The sequence below is a fragment of the Oncorhynchus nerka genome, linkage group LG11 (genome assembly GCF_034236695.1).
Source record: "Oncorhynchus nerka isolate Pitt River linkage group LG11, Oner_Uvic_2.0, whole genome shotgun sequence".
Taxonomy (NCBI): Eukaryota; Metazoa; Chordata; class Actinopteri; order Salmoniformes; family Salmonidae; genus Oncorhynchus; species Oncorhynchus nerka.
The window spans coordinates 56,811,659-56,833,042 of NC_088406.1; the positions used below are offsets into that span (position 1 = coordinate 56,811,659).

Here is a 21,384-nt window from a genome sequence, read left to right on the forward strand (position 1 = left end):
CATATGATTCATATCAGTGTCCAGTGATAAGCCATTAGATCAGTTACAGAACATGTGTGCAGAAAAAAATATGTTAAATTCAGTAGCTCACGTTAGTGTTTGTTGCTTTGTCATATAGTGCAAGTTTATGCAATGTGCTGGAGTCCTTCTACCAGTTCACTTCACTAGTTTGCTTCTCCTCCGTATTGATGATCTAAGATGTTACTTTAGGTGTACAAAAGCAAATCTATTCTTTGCTTTGACATTGTCCACCATATACTAACCTTGGCCCCTATACCCTGTTTTGCAGTGGCCTGGACAGTTCCTCCTGCTTCCAGGTGTTGTCTCTGCTGAAGGCCCTGGCCCATGGTGGCCGCACCGTCATCTGCACCATCCACCAGCCCAGCGCCAAGCTCTTTGAGCTCTTCAACAAGGTCAGCCTCCAACCTGGCCTTCTGTTAGCCTGAGTCCCAGATCTGTTTGAGTTGTCTTACCAACTCCTACGCCATTGGCATGAAAAACATAAACAGATCTGGGACTCAGGCTAGCCTAATGCATGGGAATCAATGAAAGGCACAATTATACCAAAGGATCACAGTTGGAAATTAGATATGTAGCTAGCTATACATGTGGCACAATACTTATGCATGGTCCCCAACAAATAAACAAATCAACAGGCTAATTTAGTTGTTTAACAAAGTAAAAACAAACTGTGTATGCTTGGTATATAAAGTACCTAGTGTGACTAACCCTTTCCCCTAATGTCAATGATTCCAATACTATTTTGATAACTAAATGAATGGTCTGCTAAATGAATGTACTGTATCCTGATTGCTTCGTGCCCCTGTGTTTCCCTCCCTAGCTGTATGTCCTTAGTCAGGGCCAGTGTATCTACAGAGGGAATGTACCTAACCTGGTCCCCTATCTTAGAGAGCTGGGGCTCAACTGCCCAACGTACCACAACCCTGCAGACTTTGGTGAGAAACTCTTACCAGTTTAATAAGAAACAAGTAAAGTGTGTTGTCATCATTGTTATAATAACCTTATTTGCACATGCATATCAGTGTATTCAGGAATCTGCCTTATTTTCTTAGAATAACTGTCCCAGGAAGTTCTAGAAACTAAACTATTCTTTCTATTAGTTCAACTGAAAATACATTTTCTCAGAATAGCTTTTACAGATGGTTCCCATGCAATAATCACTGGGCTTTCTGTGACATGCGTACCTCTCTCTCCATTTGATCCCAGTGATGGAGGTGGCGTCTGGGGAGTACGGAGATCAGACGGCGCGTCTGGTGAAGGCCGTGCAGGAGAGGAAATGTGAGCAGGTCTACAGGACAGACATGAACAATGGACCCCTCAATCCCTTCCTGTGGCACAAATCGTCTGAGCAGGTAAAGGGGGGATTAGTGTATTACTACAGCTCTCAATGGGTTGAAATTAAGAATCTCACTGAAGTTTTATTTTCAGAGTCAAAGCATTTCATTTCAATGTTTCAGGAAATTTATGTTGAGAAGTCTTAGCACTTCAGGTTGTTCAGTCTCTGTTTCTCTCTCTCTATGTTGCTCTCCAATCCTTTCAGGACTCCTCTTCCAGTGAGGGCTGCCACAGTTTCTCGGCCAGTTGTCTGACTCAGTTCTGCATCCTGTTCAAAAGGACGTTTCAAAGCATTATTAGAGATACGGTAAGACACACTGCCACCTACTGTTTTGTTTTTATACTGCAACAGCTTCCTTTTTAAAATAGCCAAATGTTATGTAATGAACCCAAAACATTTTAATATGATTCAAAAGCAAATGAAAAGGATAAGAGGAAAAAACTAAGTTCAACAAATTGATATGAGAATGTCATAACACAAACAAAAAATAGATCTATTCATACCATACTTTGCATAGCCATTCCATTTTCCCTCTTCCTCTCTGCCCTCCTTCCTCTCAATCAAATATATTTTATAAAGCCAAATGTATTTTTACATCAGCAGTTGTCACAATGTGCTTTACATATACCTGGCATAAAACCCCAAAGAGCAAGCAATGCAGATGCAGAAGCGCAATGGATAGGAAAATATATAAACAAAAAAATTCTCTTTTTCTCCTGATCTGGTCCTACAGGTGCTGACTCACCTAAGAATCTGCTCTCACATTGGAATTGGGATTCTGATTGGCCTGCTCTACCTGGGCATCGGCAACGACGCCAAGAAAGTGCTCAGCAACTCTGGCTTCCTCTTCTTCTCCATGCTCTTCCTCATGTTTGCTGCTCTAATGCCTACTGTTCTGACCTGTGAGTATTCTCTGCTCTTCTTACTGACAGGCATCTGCGTGCATTGATTTAGTGCATGAAGTCGGAAGCCATTGCATACAGTATGTTAGGAGTAGACTGTGCTGGGATTTACCTTGGCTCTGATTACTTAAATGAGATTACTATGACGCTGTTTCCTCCGTCTCTAATGCAGTCCCTTTAGAGATGGGAGTTTTCCTAAGAGAGCACTTGAACTACTGGTACAGTCTGAAGGCTTACTATCTGGCCAAGACTATGGCGGACCTCCCCTTCCAGGTAATTACAAATGTCACATAGAACTCTAGAGGGTCATTTTTAGTAGTTTTGTGTCCCAAAAAAGGTCTAAGTTGGTATTTCATCAAAATGTAAAAGACAAGAGAAAAAAACAACAAAACCATTATGATTCTATCATTCACTGAAAAGAGCAAAGGTATTGATTGTAACTCAAGAAACCTGTTATGGGAGCTCAAAGTGGCTTTAGCATTAAAGTGGCTTTAGCATCAAAGCAATTCTGTCTGTCAGATTTGGACAAATCCCACAATAACATTACATAAGGAGGCTTTACGCGTCACCAGACATCGCCCTGTGCTCTAAATTTAAAGTGACGAAGGTTTACTGCATGTTTTCATTTATTGTATTGAATTTGTATTGCATATCTAATTTGGCTTTTTTCAACAATTTCAAAATGATTATTTCAAAGCACAAATAGCTTGGCCTTTATTCTCCACATGAAGTGTTTTAGTTTGATGTTTTAATGATACTCAATGCGTTTTCCATGGTGTGATATTGTTGGCTGAACATGAGGAATGTGAGGTGGCCGTATCACAATCTTAGATAACAACAGCTTCTCCCGCTGTTGTGCCCTTCAGCAAGGCACTTAACCACCTAGACAACCCTGGGGTGCTGCACTGACACTATCCTTATAATCTGTCAATGTGTGGTTGGGCTTGTGTGGAACTGTACGTGCGTGTGCATGAAAGAAAAGCTGACAGGACAAATGTGTCCACAAATGGACAATCAAGTATTTGTCTTATTTTGCTTCACAGATAGTGTTCCCAGTCGCCTATTGCAGCATCGTCTACTGGATGACGTCCCAGCCGCCTGACGCTGTGCGTTTCATCCTTTTCTTGGCCCTGGGAGTCCTCACCTCTCTTGTGGCTCAGTCTCTGGGCCTGCTGATAGGAGCGGCTTCCACCTCTCTACAGGTACATCCTCCATTCAATGCTAACACGCAATAATAACTGCTACCCCTATTGTTTGCAGTTTGAGATTTGCAAATAAACTCTATTGTGACCATTCCAGCAGAGTATTGATATTATTAGCAAATTACGGCTGAGTATTGACATTATTAGCAAATTACGACTGAGTATTGATATTACTTGCTCTTAAAAAATATATTTTGTGCTTGTGGCTGGTCTAAGGGTAGTGCCGCCCCGTACCACATATGCCCCTAGAGGCAGCGTTTCAATCCCCTGTTCCACCTTCCACTCTCTCTACTGTATTCCTCTCTTCTGTCCCCCCCCCCATCTACATTTATAACTTGTATCTGTAAATACAACTTTTTAGAATTAAACAAATATTTATACATATATTTTTAACTGTATTTCCTGGCACAATCACACCAACCACATTGTATTTACACAGTACCCACCTGTAGTATATGAATATAATTCTATGTTTCTCAGAGTGGTACCCAGTTTTATTCTAAGCAGACACTATAAACCGCAGTATCTTCATGTAACATGGTTACAGTGAGTCACGTCCTGCCTCTGATGTTGCACTTGTCCATGTCTCAGGTTGCCACGTTTGTAGGTCCGGTGACTGCCATACCCGTACTGCTTTTCTCTGGCTTCTTCGTCAGTTTCGACACAATTCCGTGGTATCTTCAGTGGATGTCATACATTTCATATGTCAGGTAAATCGTTTTTCAGATACTTTTTCCTGAGCATGTGACCTGCCCCTAATACTGAGAAAGTGGCATGTATTCAGCACTTGAACAGTAGGGGAAAGGGGGATATGTTGAGCCAAAGGGTTAATTCACCACCCCTTGTTTCTAGGAAACCATACACAAAATGAATCATGTGACCAAAGAAGTGGTAATCATTTCATGAAGTCTGTGACAGAAGAAACCATGTGGAAAAAGTGATAAGCAAGTTATGTACAAAAAACAGATTTTCCCAAAGTCAAATTAATTTGTGTTATAGATTTCATGATGCTTGTATCTAAACCAAAGTACATTGTTTTATACAATCAGTTGAGGTCTATATAAGCTACAATATGAGGTCCTAAACCTAGCATGAAAGTGCATCCTTGTAACTGTGTGGGCTAATAGTCAAAATGTCAGTTTAACACATAATATGCATTTTTATTTTTGGATTCTGTCATGCATATGAATTCAAGAGTGCATTTGTATTGTTACAGAGCCGACATCATCATGCGCCGTGTACACAAATGTAAAACAAGCCGGGGTCTAGTCCCCATTGAGGTTCTTGACAGAGCAGCCAAAGAAGTGAGAAAAGTGAAGTCCATTTGAGCAGCAGCAAGGGATGAAAAAAATAGACTTAATGACACTGAAGAGGTACATTGGGAGAAAAAAAAACGGACATGCATCTGTGCGAAAGGGAGGCTATGATAGAAGAGCAGAGGCACACAAGGTCTTATTGGATGACATGGAGTCTGGCACTGGGCCAATCGTGTCTCCCGGTTGCAGATGGCTACAACACAGCTTAGCTTGCATGCGAAGCAGTGCCTTAGACCGCTGCGACACTTGGAGGCCCACCCTATGCTTAACTTACCCCATACCAGGGGTAAGTTGTGCCAAGTGACCACATTTTTTGGACAAGCTATGTTTTCAAAACTGTTATGTTTACATGAATTTGGATTATTTCCAGGGATACACAACATCCTGAAATATATGTAGATATCTTTCTTAGAAATAATTATATATACACACTGAACAAAAAATATAAATGCAACATGCAACAATTTAAAAGATTTTACTGAGTTACAGTTCATATGAGGAAATCAGTCAATTAAAATGTATTCATTAGGTTCTAATCTATGGATTTCAGGTGACTGTTGGTCACAGATACCTTTTTTTTATTTAAATGGCCCTCACAATGGGCCTCAGGATCACGTCACGGTATTTCTGTGCATTCAAATTGCCATTGCGTTTGTTGTCCGTAGCTTATATCTGCCCATACAGTACCATAACCCCACTGCCACCATGGGGCACTCTGTTCACAACGTTGACATCAGCAAACCGCTCGGCCCACACAACGCCATACACATGGTCTGCTGTTGTGAGGCCAGTTGGACATACTGTCAAATTCTCTAAAATTAAATTGAGGCAGCTTATGGTAGAGAAATGAATGTTAAATTCTCTGGCAAAAGCTCTGATGAATGTTTGCGCAGTCAGCATGCCAATTGCACACTCCCTCAAAACTTGAGACATTTGTGGCATTGTTGTGTGACAAAACTGCATATGGAACATTTCTGGGATCTTTTATTTCAGCTCATGAAACATGGGACCAACACTTTACATGTTCCGTTTATATTTTTGTTCGGTGTATTTCCATTGACGTAGGGATGCTGAATGTAAGACATGTCTCAACTTACCCCACTACTGTTCATCCTCTTTAGCAGCACCATAAAGCAGTTCCTATTATTTTGTAGGTATGGCTTTGAAGGTGTCATCCTCTCCATCTATGGCCTGGACCGGGAGGACCTCCACTGCAACAAGGATGAAACATGCCATTTCCAGAAGTCGGAGGCCATCTTGAAAGAGCTTGACGTGGAAGATGCCAAACTGTATCTTGACTTCATAGTGCTCGGCATGTTCTTTGTGAGCCTCCGCCTCCTCGCATACTTTGTGCTGCGCTATAAGATCAGTGCAGAGAGGTAGACTGGAGAGTGAGGGTAGGAGGAAGAAGGCCTAGATCGCTTGCATGCTGGAATACCGCTTCTGGAGACCTCCAGGCAGTGACCAGAAACACACCATGCACCCTGCAGAAATTATGGGTACACTATGTGGCGGTGGCACGAAAGGGCTGGATTTTGACACTTGACTGGCCAATCAGAACATTCTCCATGGCTAAATATGTGTTTTGCATTGTCATCAACGCCAATTTGAATGTCAGTCCGCTATAGCCTAGTTTGTTAAATAGCCTATAGAAACAAACTAACTAAATGTAGGCCTACCCATCTTTCCTAAATATATTGAACATGTTGGCAGTCCACATTGCTCTATGTAATTGCATTGCTTCAATATGGAAATATATTAAACATAGCATTCACACTGATATGAGCTAGGCCTACTGTAAATGTCATTATGGCTGAGCCATGGACATGCCAAACGTTGTCAATAAGCAAGATGTAATTCACTATTGATGAGGCCTAAAAAGAGTGAATCATTCTAATCAAATTCTAATCAAAAGAAAAAGTTGTTTTAAGTAGGCTGTCTAAATACATGTTTAAATGTTTTGTAGTAAACAAGTGTTTCCAATGACATCATCAACCAATTAGTAGACCATTAGTAGGCAATGTTTACTCACAATTGGTCAAAATCACATTATGCACACTGAAGTTGTCATTGGAAACACTTATCTTCCTCTATCTTTTTTTTTACAACAAAACATAGAAACTCACCATTTTCACATGTTGATGTTGGGGTGATGATGAATATGAAGTTGGAAAAAAATGTGGTGTTTCCCTTTAAGGGTAGACTACAGGATGGCTTGGTTTGTAATAATATGAAACGGAAAACAAGCAATTGTTACAGGAAAAAAAGTTCTAAAGGGTCACCAGCATTATCTCATCTCTCCTTTCATGATGGGCATATGGACACAAGTAGCCTGCCTGGAGTTTATTTTAATTTTACGCACGTCCAAAACGGGAGCTGGCTAAAATAACATACATACATATATTATATTATATAAAGGGATGTCCACTTACTGTTTTTTCTGTTTTTCTGCTCCCAAAGGTTCATTTTTAATTAAGCTTTGTTGGTTAAGATGTATTTCAAAGCGGTCTCACTAGCGAAACCCTTTATTGTTAGGCTTGGCTACTTGGCGAACGCATTGGGCAGGACAAAACAACTGCCTTCATTGAGAGGAAGGGAGGATTATGCACAATTTTTTATCAAATTAAACCAAATGAGAAAACATATCCTCTCTTCTTCCATGAGTATACGGGTCACAGCTGGATAGGTTGCGCTTCAGCTCACAAAATCCTTGCCATTACCAACCGCAAAGACCGGCTTTTCATTGGTCTTAAGTCTCCGGATATGCGCTGCATGAAATAGTCACGTTTGAACTTGTTTTCAAGGGCACGCCTAAAATATTTACACAGCGCAAGCAAGCTGATATTAGACTGAAAGCGACAGTTTTTACATGCTGAATTTGTGCGTTTGGCACTTGTGCCGCGTAGCTCCAGCCGAAAATAGAGCTTATTCTCTTTTGATAGGTTTGCTCCCTGTGAAAAGGAAATGATATGACCTCATGGCATCTTGTCAATATACATGGATTTCATTTGTTTACCATAGTGAGAGGAACATGCACTGGCCACATGTGTAAACCTCAAAAATATTGGAATGAATAGCAAAGGAATGCATTAAAGGGATAGTTCACCCAAATTAAATTAATTAAAAAATTACATTGGTTTACCATTACCCTGTAAGTAGTCTATGGACAAGTTAAGACAGCAATCCATGCTTTGGTTTTGTTTATTTGACCACTGTCTCCAAATGCTAACTTTTTAGCATTCATGTCATAATTACAATATGTCGTTAGGGTGAACTATCCCTTTAAGTTGTGAATTAGGCATTAAAACGATGTACAGGTTGCATAACATGACAGCAGAACTGCATGAAACAAATTAAGCTGCTTAATCTCTTTAGTGGTTTACTTATATGGCCTGAAAAATATACTTTATATATTTTTAATTAAATATCAGTAGAAAGTATGATGAATTAAAAAAAACTTGAAAACAAATTACACACTCTAATGTGATACTGCAAATATCAATGCAAAACCTTTTGTAAAACATGATAATATGCTTTTGTAGATTGGTATGTTTTTGTCATTACTTTATTTTGTGTTGCAATATTTCACACACAGAGGTTGAAACTCTAATAAAACACTGCAGAGGAAATGTTGCATGTTACACTATTTCAAAGCTATGTTTTAATGGCAGTGTTATGAACATGTTTTCAGTACATAGGATAGTATTATTAAATATGTTTCATTGGCTTGCTGGGGAGGAGGCTTTAAAAGTTTCATGTTTAGACAAACCCCACTCTGAAGTTCTGAACTCATTGGAACAGCTTTCTATCAAGAATGTGGGGCATTACCAAATTATTTTTTGTACATTGGTTTGTTTTTCCAATTGTTTAGCTTTTCCTCCTTTGAATCCTCTTTATATCTACACGATACACTGATTATACAAAACATTAAGAACACCCACCTAATATTGAGTTGCACCTCTTCCTCAGAACAGCCTCAATTTGTTGAGCCATGGACTCTAATGTATCAAACCTTAAAAATCCCTCTTTAACCTGTCTCCTCCCCTTCGTCTACATTGATTGAAGTGGATTGAACAAGTGACATCAATAAGGGATCATAGCTTTCACCTGGTCAGTCTGTCATGGAAAGAGGAGGTGTCCTTAATGTTTTGTATACTCAGTGTAGATTACCTCATGGTAAACTGCAGACCCTTTTATCTACCAAAATAATCTACATCCCACTCCATAATGTTTTGTAGGTCGATTCTTGCATCAAACTAAAGCTGTATTTGAATAATGTTTTATTTTCAAGTGTTGAGATACTCAGTTTATAGCTCATATTTTCTTCAACGTGTGAACTGGTACGTACTGACATCGTAGATGAATGAAATTAATAAAGTTGCAATATTTTTCACATGGCCTGTCTTGATTAGTCTATTTATATCCCCACATAATTGTATTGGGTACTAGGGGTGGGTTATAGGTTTCACACACTCAAAAACAAACATGACAGATCAACATGCCAGACAAAAAAATATCCAGGACAAACTCAACCCTGATAGGCACACATTTCTATGTTGATGACATCTAAACAATGATAAAGTAACCATCCTCATGGTTTTATTATTTTGAAGTTCATTGAATGCCAAACATTTCAATTCATGACATTCTTTTTAGCACCCTTTAAGCATGCTTGCCCTTATCTTTCTCTCAGAACTTCAAATTCTCATTGATGTGAGCAGGCGGTTTCAGGACAGGAAGATGATCTACCTACCTCGCTCATTAGTAGTAATTCAAAGGGTAAACAATCCAAAGACAGTATTTTTACATTTCTGAACAATATCTCAGTTTTTTATGCCCCATGGGATCCTTGTTATTCATCAGTAAATATAATCCAACCACTGTCTAAACAGGGCACTTCCTCTTTTGGCTTATTTGGATAGGCTAAGAGAACTATAACAGAAAAGTCATTTCCAACATATGATTGCTTGTAGATTGAGTACATTTTGTCTGGGATCTTTTGATAGGTGATTGTATGTTTTCAAAGTAGCACGGTATAGATAACGGTACACATGATACAATCTATTATGGCAGGGAATAGAAAACAAATGTGTATGGCTGCATTTCAGATATATTTTTTAACAGTAGGACCTACAGTAGAAATAAATGTTTTCTGTCTGGTGCTTTAGCGTTTGAGTGAGAGAGAGAGAAGGAGAACTCTGGGTTTTCAGTGAATTTATGTAAATAAACGAGGCTCATTTGAATTTCCTGCAGCACAGGAATATTCTTTGCGACAACAGAGTGATCAAATTAGGATAGGCTCTGTCCCACTTTGTGCAATCATCAAACTCGAGGATCGCTCAGTGATGTGTAGGACACCCATGCATGTACCACAACATATCACCAGATGGCATAATTATCAAACTAATCAGTTTGCCCACAATACGGACCCCAAACTGGCCACCAAACGCAACCATTTTTCTATGTAGTTTGGCTTCGTGGAGTTTGCAATTTAAACCAAAGCATCAAGCATCTGCTCAGCAACGCAGATGCTTTCGAGCAGCGTGGTTTAAATGACTTATTAACATATACTGGTTAAATTATTTTGCAATGCTATCACAACCAACGTTGCCGGTTTGGGGTCCGTGTAGGATATCGTGTGAACCAAAAGGCATGTAAATTATGATTTCTGTATGCTTTTGATTGCTGTTATAGTTGCTCTTCCAGGTGAAGTACAGTTGGGCTATGTGTGCCCATGCACCCTTATCAGAGCTCCTTAGCATGTGGTATTAATTACTCATTATTTTTGTCAATGTAGAAACTGTCAACCATACATGCAGCACTTTATTACATGGAACCCTCCTAGTCAGTATATGAAGTGTAGAGTACATTTCATTTCAAGTTACTATATCCAAGAGTGAGATTAAAATCTCTCTTGGGGTCCAAGATATATGGAGGACAAAACCTGCCATAATTATAAATAAATAAATAAATAAATGCACACATAATTAGATACAGTGGGGCAAAAAAGTATTTAGTCAGCCACCAATTGTGCAAGTTCTCCCACTCTTGGAGGAAATTATAGTTGAAATGACTAATTATGTATACATTTATATTAGAACCATTTATTTTAATACTATTATGTTATGGTATGAAATGTATGGGTTCTTGGTTAAACTAGGACTGAAAATGTAAGTAAAACGAATTAATTGTCTGTACCTTGCGGGTTTAAGGGAGAGGGATGGCATATCTCTTTAGACAGATAAAAATGTGTGTTTGATGTTCCATTAGTGGAGAAGAGTATATCTTTTAGACAGATTGGAATGTTTGTTTTATGAGGGGAGTAGAAGACAATCTCCAGACCTGAAGACACTGTGCTATTGTGTGGATCGGAGAGAGTGTGAGAAACTGATGACGTCATTTTTATCTTCTCTCTTTAAAATGTAATGTTCTTTGTATTTTGGGTCAGTACTCTCTTAAACGCTGTTACCTGACTGTTAAGACTGGTCTCGATCTATTTCATGCAAAAATGATAAACTTACAACTTATTATGAAATAGATAGAGTGTGAATTTGGTTTTGGGTGCAAAACATATAGGAATTTAGAATTCCTCTTACACCCACTTAAAAAGATGAGAGGCCTGTAATTTTCATCATAGGTACACTTCAACTATGACAGACAAAATTAGAAAAAAAAATCCAGAAAATCACATTGTAGAATTTATTTGCAAATTATGGTGGAAAACAAGTATTTGGTCAATATCAAAAGTTTATCTCAATACTTTGTTATATACCCTTTGTTGGCAATGACAGAGGTCAAATGTTTTCTGTAAGTCTTCACTGTCACACCCTGACCATAGTTTGTTTTGTATGTTTATATGTTTTGTTTGGTCAGGGTGTGATCTGAGTGGGCATTCTATGTTACATGTCTAGTTTGTCTATTTCTATGTTTGGCCTGATATGGTTCTCAATCAGAGGCAGGTGTTAGTCATTGTCTCTGATTGGGAACCATATTTAGGTAGCCTGTTTGGTGTTGGGTTTTGTGGGTGATTGTTCCTGTCTCTGTGTTTGCACCAGATAGGGCTGTTTTGGTTTTTCACGTTTCTTGTTTTGTTAGTTTGTTCATGTGTAGAGTCTTTATTAAAGAACCATGAATAGAAACCACGCTGCATTTTGGTCCGCCTCTCCTTCAACTCAAGAAAACCGTTACAGAATCACCCACCACAACAGGACCAAGCGGCGTGGTAACGGGCAACAGCGGCGCAAAGAGGAATGGACATGGGATGATGTATTGGACGGCAAGGGTTGCTACACATGGGAGGAGATCCTGGCGGGAAAGGATCGCCTTCCATGGGAACAAGTGGAGGCAGCTAGGAGAGCAGAGGCAGCCGGAGAGAGGAGCCGGCGATATGAGGGAACACGGCTGGCAAGGAAGCCCGAGAGGCAGCCCCAAAAATGTATTGGGGGGTGGCACACAGGAACTATGGCGAAGCCAGGTAGGAGACCTGAGCCAACTTCCTGTGCTTACCGGGGGGCGAGAGAGACCGGGCAGGCACCGTGTTATGCTGTGAAGCGCACGGTGTCCCCAGTGCGGGTGCATAGCCCAGTGCGGTACATTCCAGCTCCGCGTATCGGCCGGGCTAGAGTGGGCATCGAGCCAAGTGCCATGAAGCCGGCTCTACGCATCTGGTCTCCTTGGGCCGGCTTACATGGCACCAGCCTTGCGCACGGTGTCCCTGGTTCGCCTGCATAGCCCAGTGCGGGCTATTCCACCTCGCCGCACTAGCAGGGCGACCGGGACCATTCAACCAGGTAAGGTTGGGCAGGCTCGGTGCTCAAGAGCTCCAGTGCTCCTGCACGGTCCGGTCTATCCGGTACCACCTCCACGCACCAGCCCTCCGGGGGCAGCCCCCCGCACCAGGCTGTCTCTCCGTCTCATCCTTACAAGTGCTCCCGCCTGTCCAGCGCAGCCGGAGTCTCCCGCCTCTCCGGCACTGCTAGAGCCTTCCTCCTCTCCAGCGCAGCCGGAGTCTCCCGCCTGTTCGGCGCTGCCAGAGTTCCCTTCCCTCATTCCAGAGGCGCCAGAGCCCCTCATTCCAGAGGCGCCAGAGCTCCTCAGTCCAGCGCTGCCAGAGCCTTCCTCTCCAGCGTTGCCGGAGCTTCCCGCCTGCCCAGCGCCGCCTGAGCTGCCAGTCAGCCAGGGGCCGCCAGTGCCGCCAGAGCCCCTCAGCCCAGAGGCGCCAGAGCCCCTCAGCCCCTCAGCCCAGAGGCGCCAGAGCCCCTCAGCCCCCCTGTCCCGAGCCCCCGCCCCTCTGTCCCGAGCCGCCGCCCCTCTGTCCCGAGCTGCCCCTCTGTCTAGTGGGGTCATTTAACGTGGTTAGGAGGCCACGGAAGCGGACAATTGGGCAGACTAAGACTATGGTGAAGTGGGGGCCACGTCCAGCACCAGAGCCACCACCGCGGACAGATGCCCACCCAGATCCTCCCCAATAGGTTCAGGTTTTGCGGCCGGAGTCCGCACCTTGGGGTACTGTCACACCCTGACCATAGTTTGCTTTGTATGTTTCTATGTTTTGTTTGGTCAGGGTGTGATCTGAGTGGGCATTCTGTTACATGTCTTGTTTGTCTATTTCTATGTTTGGCCTGATATGGTTCTCAATCAGAGGCAGGTGTTAGTCATTGTCTCTGATTGGGAACCATATTTAGGTAGCCTGTTTGGTGTTGGGTTTTGTGGGTGATTGTTCCTGTCTCTGTGTTTGCACCAGATAGGGCTGTTTTGGTTTTTCACGTTTCTTGTTTTGTTAGTTTGTTCATGTGTAGAGTCTTTATTAAAGAACCATGAATAGAAACCACGCTGCATTTTGGTTCGCCTCTCCTTCAACTCAAGAAAACCGTTACATTCACAAGGTTTTCACACACTGTTGCAGGTATTTTGGCCCATTCCTCCATGCAGATCTCCTCTAGAGCAATGATGTTTTGGGGCTGTTGCGGGGCAACACGGACCCTCAACTCCCTCCAAAGATTTTCTATGGGGTTGAGACTGGCTAGGCCACTCCAGGACCTTGAAATGCATGTACTTAAAAAAAATACACACAACTTTATTTCATATGATCTCATTAAAAAAAACCTTCAATACATTTCTGTACTCTTCCTCCAATATGATAACAAGGGGGTGTCAAGCAAACGTATGTAGGTGGTATCTAATACAAAAGTGGTTGATCAATGCAGCAGTGCGTTGCTCGATTGCATGTGCCGATGGTGCGTTCAGTGCGACATGTGTTTCACATTAGCACCTCACAAACAATTATGTATCAATATCATATGTCACTTTTTTATTCAACATTGGAAATCGGAGATAAAATAGATTACATGCTGTGTGGCACACGCACCATAAAAACACAAAAATATAAAATTGTACATTGCAATAAGGAACCGGACTACAGCTGTATAGTTTTGAACCTTAAAGGAGTCGACCGGGATTGGTGAGAAGAATGTCGAGTTGGCCAGAAAAGCATGGTAAGCTAACGTTACACTAGTGTTAAGGGTTGCGCCAATCGAATTATGGTATCAGGATAAGTATGACACTGAGTCACCGAATTGTTTACTATGTACTTTTTATTAGCTAAGCAATAAGTGGTAAATGCAATTTTCGTATATACGGGCAAATATATATATATCAGGGCAAACAGAGAACTAACTTGTTCCTTACAAAGTTATAATTATATACTCTGACAGAAGTTGTTCCTGCTTCCGAGTCGGCCTGTCAGAGTAGAGACTGGGCGTGGTTTAAACTCACCCAGCCTATCGTTGATTGTTGGCGCAAATAAAAGATAGGGGCTCTAAACAGAATCCACCACTTTCCCAACAGAGAACCATGGGTCATTTTTGGCGAGCCCCATCTTTCTCTCAGAATCTGAGTCAGAGTCTGCACCGCCTCTGGAGCCTCCAGGAGAGGCATCATACTGGCAGCATGCACATCTGTAACATATTTATTCAAACAAGGGATTATACAGGCAGCACAACACATCAATAACAAAAACACAAGAATTAGGGTCAGAAATCCAGTAACCACCAGTGATACTTACTTACACCCCCATCCAATACATCCAGCCAGACTCCTCCACCTCAGCCATGCCCGTCATTTCAACTGAGAGCTTTTCCAACCCAACCAATTCTTTTGATATACTCCCATCAGGACTGGTATTATTAGGTATAAATGTACAACATTGTTCACCAAACATTTTGCAAACCCCTCCTTGGCTGGCCAGGATCATATCTAAAGCCAATCTATTCTGCCTGGCGGTCCTGGTAGTAGCCTCCAATTGCTCAGCCATACCAGTAAGGGCAGAGCGGGTATAGTTAACAAAACGTTGTTGATTATAGTATATATAATTTATCCATGAGGTCTGTTTGGCATCCACAATAGCGGGGCCAAGAATTGGTAGTAGATGCAATAAACCATCATTCCTGTTTAGCGCCTGGAATTGCTGAGGAACACCTACTGGCACACCTAGTAGGTTGATATGTATATTATCTGTTATCTCAGACCAAGGTGCATCACGCTTATATCTGGAGTATGGGTGAACAGCATTAGGTGCTTTTCTAGTTGATCCCAGGAGCTGATTAGCTGTAACTTCAATAATGGTTAGTGGTATTATCAGACTGGCTAAAGCACACGTACCCTGTCAGTCACCTCTAAGGACAGGTGTTAAATGCCTGTTTGGGCCACATATCCACCATACATCAGCAACACCCTTAGTTTGATTCAAGCCTTTCACTGGCCAGGTGGCATTAATGGTTATGTTACTATTACAATCTGCTGCAACCGCCCATAGTCAAAACCCCTACCTGTACCAGTGATGCAACTGTAGTTACCTCCGTATGGCTTAACACCCCATGGAGCCTTTTGAGGAGGGACTTCCCGGGGAACACTAGAGACAGAGCCTTACAAAGGGTGGAGTTGGGTTTAACATGGTAAAAACTTTCCAGTATACACCTCCATCCTTCCCCCTTTCCCAAGGCAAATGGATGAGTAGCCAATATAGGCCTAGTATGGCCACAAATAACACAGTCCTTCCTTTGTAATGTCTTGGCAGTATATCGCATGTATGCCAACCACATATTTTCCCTACCGTCATATCTAGTTTCAGTACCCAATTGGTCGCTATCTGTGATATCCTTAATATTAATTACCTGGATAGGGTTTGATATTTTGGTTGGTGGAGGCAGGGTTGGGCCTGGAGTGGTGGAGGAGTGTGTCTGGCTCAGGCTCTGGTTCATCTGGGACCGCTGTGGCTTCGGCAGAATTTTTACAGAGAACACACCCATCGTGTCAGCCCCATTTCTTTACAGACCGAGGGTGTAGGTTCCTGCATCAGAAAGCTTAATGGACCTAATGGTTAGTAGGATTTCATCACCTTTACAGAGTTCAACAGTGCTCACAGGTTTTCTCCATATCATGGAAAACCTATCCACCTTTGTGGGATCCCCTATGCTATAAGGATACCCTCTTCTCCAATCCCAAAATCATGTAATCCCCATACGGACACCCTCGCCCATTACACAGGTACACTGGTACCCTCCTATACACAGGTGTTAAAACCAAACATAAATATCTCAATTTCTTCCCTGTTTATCCAGATTAAGTGATCCCACATGCTTGGTTAATATATCGCTATATCACATTTGACATTGTCCGTAAGCTTGAGTTCATTTGTACACAAAAAATCATACATTTGATGGCAAGACCTATGTGTTGTCCTTGATAAAGCAGACAGAAACGAGCTCCAACTTCTTAATCATAGCCTCAATTTTGTCCCGCACATTGAAAATAGTTGCGGAGAGTCCCTGTTATCCTAGATTCAGATCATTCAGGCGAGAAAAATTCCCCCAGAGAGACCAGTCGTGTGGGAAACTCATCATCATGCAAGTGGTCAGACAAGTGAAAATTATGGTCAGTAAAGAAAACTTTAAGCTTGTCTCTCAATTCAAAAAAACATGTTTATACTTTGACTCTTGATAACCAGTGCAGTGTATTTCATTTTTAAATTTTAAATTTTACCTTTATTTTACTAGGCAAATCAGTTAAGAACAAATTCTTCTTTTCAATGACGGCCTAGGAACAGCAGGTTACCTACCTTGTTCAGGGGAAGAATGACAGATTTCTTTTACCTTGTCAGCTTGGTGTTTCGATCCACCAACCTTTTGGTCATGGCTCAATGCTCCTACCACTAGGCTACCTGCCACCCCCCTTGTTGAAGCACCGTTGCCAGTGATTACAGCCTTGTGTCTTCTTGGGTATGATGCTACAAGCTTGGCACACTTGTATATGGGGAGTAATCCCATTCTTCTCTGCAGATCCTCTCAAGCTCTGTCAGGTTAGATGGGGAGCATTGCTGCACAGCTGTTTTCAGGTCTCTCCAGAGATGTTCAATTGGGTTCAAGTCCGGGCTCTGGCTGACATTCAGAGACTTGTCCCAAAGCCATTCCTGTGTTGTCTTGGCTGTGCTCTTAGGGTAATTGTCCTGTTGGAAGGTGAATCTTTGCCCCAGTCTAGGCCATCATTGTAAATAAGAATTTCTTCTTAACTGACTTGCCTAGGTAAATAAAGGTAAAAGCAAAGGGTAATTATGTAAATGAGATGTCAGTTGTTTCTTTTATAATTGTCTAAAAACCTGTTTTTACTTTGTCATTATGGGGTATTGTGTGTAGATTGATGAGTAAAAAATGATTTAATCCATTTTCAAATAACATTTGGAAAATGTAGGTCTGAAATGTAGGTCTGAATACTTTCTGATTGCACTATATGTTAAGAATATAAATGTATCAATGAGATAAGATGATAATTAATACCTTTTTACCCCCAAAATTTGTGTTGGCTATTTAGAATTTTATCAGAGTAGCCTAGTCAGTTCAAAATGGAGAGCCAACATAAACCGTATTGAAAAGTGGATCACCAGATAAACAAACTATTTTAAATCTTTAAGGTTTCAGACTACTTCATTCTTCTCTCCATACCCTATCAAGGTTTAAGAGGGTACACTACACTACTAAACCATGTGTGTTGTTTTTTTTACTATGCGCTAAAGGGCTCAAGAGGGTACTAGTCCTACGCTTTGCCATTGCAGAGCAAGTAGTCAATATTGCATTTTGTGAGTACCATAAATTACTACGTTGTTGGTCACTTTACCTGAACAATGGTGGGACACAGACCATCATAATACATTTTTAACAACTACCATGCTTTCATGTTTCCCTACATGCTGCTAGTACAAAACCACAATATTTTTGGTTCATTTTTGGTTCATTTTTGGACCATGGTAGTTTTGGTTCATTTTTGGTTCATTTTTGGACCATGGTAGTTTGTACAATGTTTTTGTGGTTACTACCTTGGAAGTAATAGTAATTCAAATGCTGTCAATAAGGCAAAATAGCAGGCTGCACAAATAGGGCAGCGCTATCTAACTATCTAGAATCCATGTGGATGTGACAGACCTAATGTGATTCTAAGTCAGCTTGGATATAACTAGCTTGATTTAACTCTGTATGCTGTTTTGTCTAACGCTAGTTTAGTTTTAGCAAATATTTTTTTACAAGTTAACCAAGATAGACCACAGCCTGTCCTTGGAGAGGTGAGGAGTCATATATTCCAATTAGGAATGAGAGGAATGATTAGGTGTCCATGATGAAATGTGGCCAGGTTGGGAATTTAGCCATGATACCAAGGTGAACACCCCTACTCTTACAATATGCGCTGTGGAATTTTAATTGACCACAGAGAGTCAGGACACCCATTTTAACGTCCCGTCCGAAAGACGGCAACCTACTATGATTATGTTTACTATGATTATGTTTCAGTCAAATATTATATCTGTTTAGGCTTCTTGCGGAAAATTGGCCCGCAGCTGAATATAGTTGATGATCCCTGGCCTATACAGTAGTTTACATCAGAATGCACTACCCTTCAGTTCTGTAAGGGGTTCTTTATCTTGTCATTCCTACTCTGATGCAGCACTTGTTGATTGTTTTTTAAAAGCAGGACAGAAATGAAGCAAATTATTTTTTACAACGATGGCCTGGCAAGAGGCCTCCTGTGGGGATGGTGGCTGGGATAACATTAAACAAAGTTAGAAAGGATGGACCCCCTACAGTCACAGCAAACCGTATATCTGACATCGCTCCTAATATTGGTTTGACATAATAACTCACAATGTTAGTGGCTGTGTAAATACTGTACATGATGTTGTGAACATCTTATAGAATTCTGGAGTTGGTATATTATACTACATGTACATAACGCTTTTATCAAATACTGTCTAATTTAGAATGTTGGTCAATTTTGTCAGACAAGGCAGCTTTACTGAGTAATAGGCAAATCATAACTGCATAATGTTTGCAGAATCTTTTTTCACTAACATTTCATTTTGTAACAAGTCGTATGTATAGTTGTAATTGAATAGAAAATATCACGCAACTGCTAGGTCTCCCGAGGTGCACATGTAGAGCACATATTATTTAGTCCTCAGTAAGTTACTTCTATTAACTGCATACACAAAATGACCTTTCATGCTTTGTGGTCACCGTGTTGCATGCAGATTTCCCCTCCCCCATTAGTGGTGGTGCAAAAGCAGATTTTCCCCATCCAAACTAGTCGCATCAACGCAGATCCCCAACACTGGCAGGGTGTTCAAAAGCTTCTCGGGCTCATGCTTGTGATGACATTGCTGCTTGCGCTCATGATCGCACTGCTCTGTTACTAGTCTCTAGGTGGAGTAGTCTCAGTACAACTGGAACTAGCAAGAAGCAACCACGAAACAGCATATGCAAATTTGAGTAGATTACTTTGAAAAAAAAACGATCTTGGATGCTGTCTCCAGTTCCTTATACCTCAGTGGGTGTATGTGTATTATACCTCAGTAGGTGAATTTGTACGCCAGTCATATCAGTGCACTGTCACAACTGTTGGCTGTTTTCAAGGTGTTAATCCTGAATGGGCCTGCCAAACTAAATATTGTCCACTTGCCAAAATGTGTCCACCCCTGCGTCACAATGTGATCGATTAGTTGTTAGCATCCGTTGCTATATCAACGGTGTGATGAGTTTATACTTTGAATTTTGGATCAAAGCCAAAATGATTTTTTTTTCATCCCTGCTATGTAAACAAAGCTGATTTCGGCCACAATATCGCCACTAAAACAATTTTTGTTTAGCTAAGAAGATGAATACATTACTTCAATATATTTTTGACTACCTTGTTAACATTTCAACATTAAAATCAATGTTCTAAATGTTTCTATGATTTGAAATACATAGCAAAGAAACGTGTAAACTACACAATAACTTACCTTTCGAATAACAAAATGAGCTGCAGCTATTATCGCTTCATTCATGTGCATATCATTTAAATTCATACACTGGTTCGTCTGGCTGGCATGTTTTTATTTTGAGCTCATTCTACACTAAAGTATGCTATTAGTCCTATTATGATAATTTTTTCCTATCTCCCTTCCTCCACTACATGGCATAAGCATACCTCAGTACTACACTTGTGGTTGAATATAATGCTGGACACAACATATAATGTGAGACACAACAGGCAGTTGAATAATGTTGAACTCACAAATACCAAAAAGGGACTTACAACAATTAATGAATTAAATGAACACCCTGTGAAAACCAACCTGGCAATATTTAAGATTGAAACATGAAAATGTTTGTTGAACAGGTGTGTCATGAACTTGTTTATTTGATTTAATATACCCAGTTATAGACTGAAATACATGCCTCGGGTGGTTCTGCCAGTCACTTTCCCTCGACAGGCAGCCAGTCTCGGAAGGGTAAACTGAAGAGTCCAGGCACAGCTGATCTCTTTGCTCTTGGAGTGTTTGCAGTGCTAGTGTATCTAGTGTGTCCAGGATGATATGGCAAGCACAGTTTCTTATCAGATTAGGCAACATGATAATAACAGTAGCTTTAGATAATGTAATGAAAAGTGGGATCTTGGAGGGTGGGTGGTCATGGAGGACATCAGGTGGAGTCTGAGGAAGGGATACGGTAGGCTTTTTGGATAATGGCAGAACCCCTAGATAAAGGGTAAAGGGGAGGAGATAGAGGCATTGAAGGATGCAGAAATAAATGACACAGGTTACGGGTAGATTAGTGGCACATTGAGCAGGGTACAATGTTTTGGCGCATTCAGATAGAAATCTGTTACGTAGAACAAACATTCCTCTCCGACATGTAGAACATCCCAGTCCTTGGAGGATGTAGTACACTCACATACGCTGGGCTCCATTAGCTCCATCTTGCCCTCTGATAGGACAGGTAGAATTGTCACCATATTGCTTACACCTATCCAATCTGCATAAGTTTATTTGCCTTTGATTATTCGCGTCTTTTCTTTTCACCTCCTTGGAGGATTGCAGGAGAATATCTAAGGTTCCGAGCAAGACCTTTTTTCTCCTAAGCAATATGGAATTGTTTTAAGAAGTTCATACCAAGGATCATTAGCTATTCGATTTAGAATTTTAAAACCACTTGAAGTATAAAAACAATATATATCCAAAAATGATTTGATGAAAGAAATGTTTGGGCCTTACTACTATTAGCCCATTCAAACACATTAAATAA

The 21,384-nt window shown here is 41.1% G+C and overlaps 1 protein-coding gene across 1 annotated transcript in view; it reads left to right on the forward strand.

Annotated features, from left to right (window-relative positions):
- The window catches only part of LOC115137197 (ATP-binding cassette sub-family G member 1-like), a 44,735-nt gene extending 35,561 nt beyond the window's left edge, over window positions 1–9,174 (forward strand). Inside the window, exons 7-15 of the mRNA XM_029673343.2 lie at window positions 290–413; window positions 842–956; window positions 1,228–1,373; window positions 1,562–1,663; window positions 2,091–2,259; window positions 2,432–2,532; window positions 3,303–3,461; window positions 4,053–4,171; window positions 5,932–9,174. Coding sequence (XP_029529203.1) covers window positions 290–413; window positions 842–956; window positions 1,228–1,373; window positions 1,562–1,663; window positions 2,091–2,259; window positions 2,432–2,532; window positions 3,303–3,461; window positions 4,053–4,171; window positions 5,932–6,160 — 1,264 coding nt within the window. The 3' untranslated portion in view covers window positions 6,161–9,174. The remainder of the gene's footprint in view (window positions 1–289; window positions 414–841; window positions 957–1,227; window positions 1,374–1,561; window positions 1,664–2,090; window positions 2,260–2,431; window positions 2,533–3,302; window positions 3,462–4,052; window positions 4,172–5,931) is intronic.
- Window positions 9,175–21,384: the final 12,210 nt, after the last annotated feature.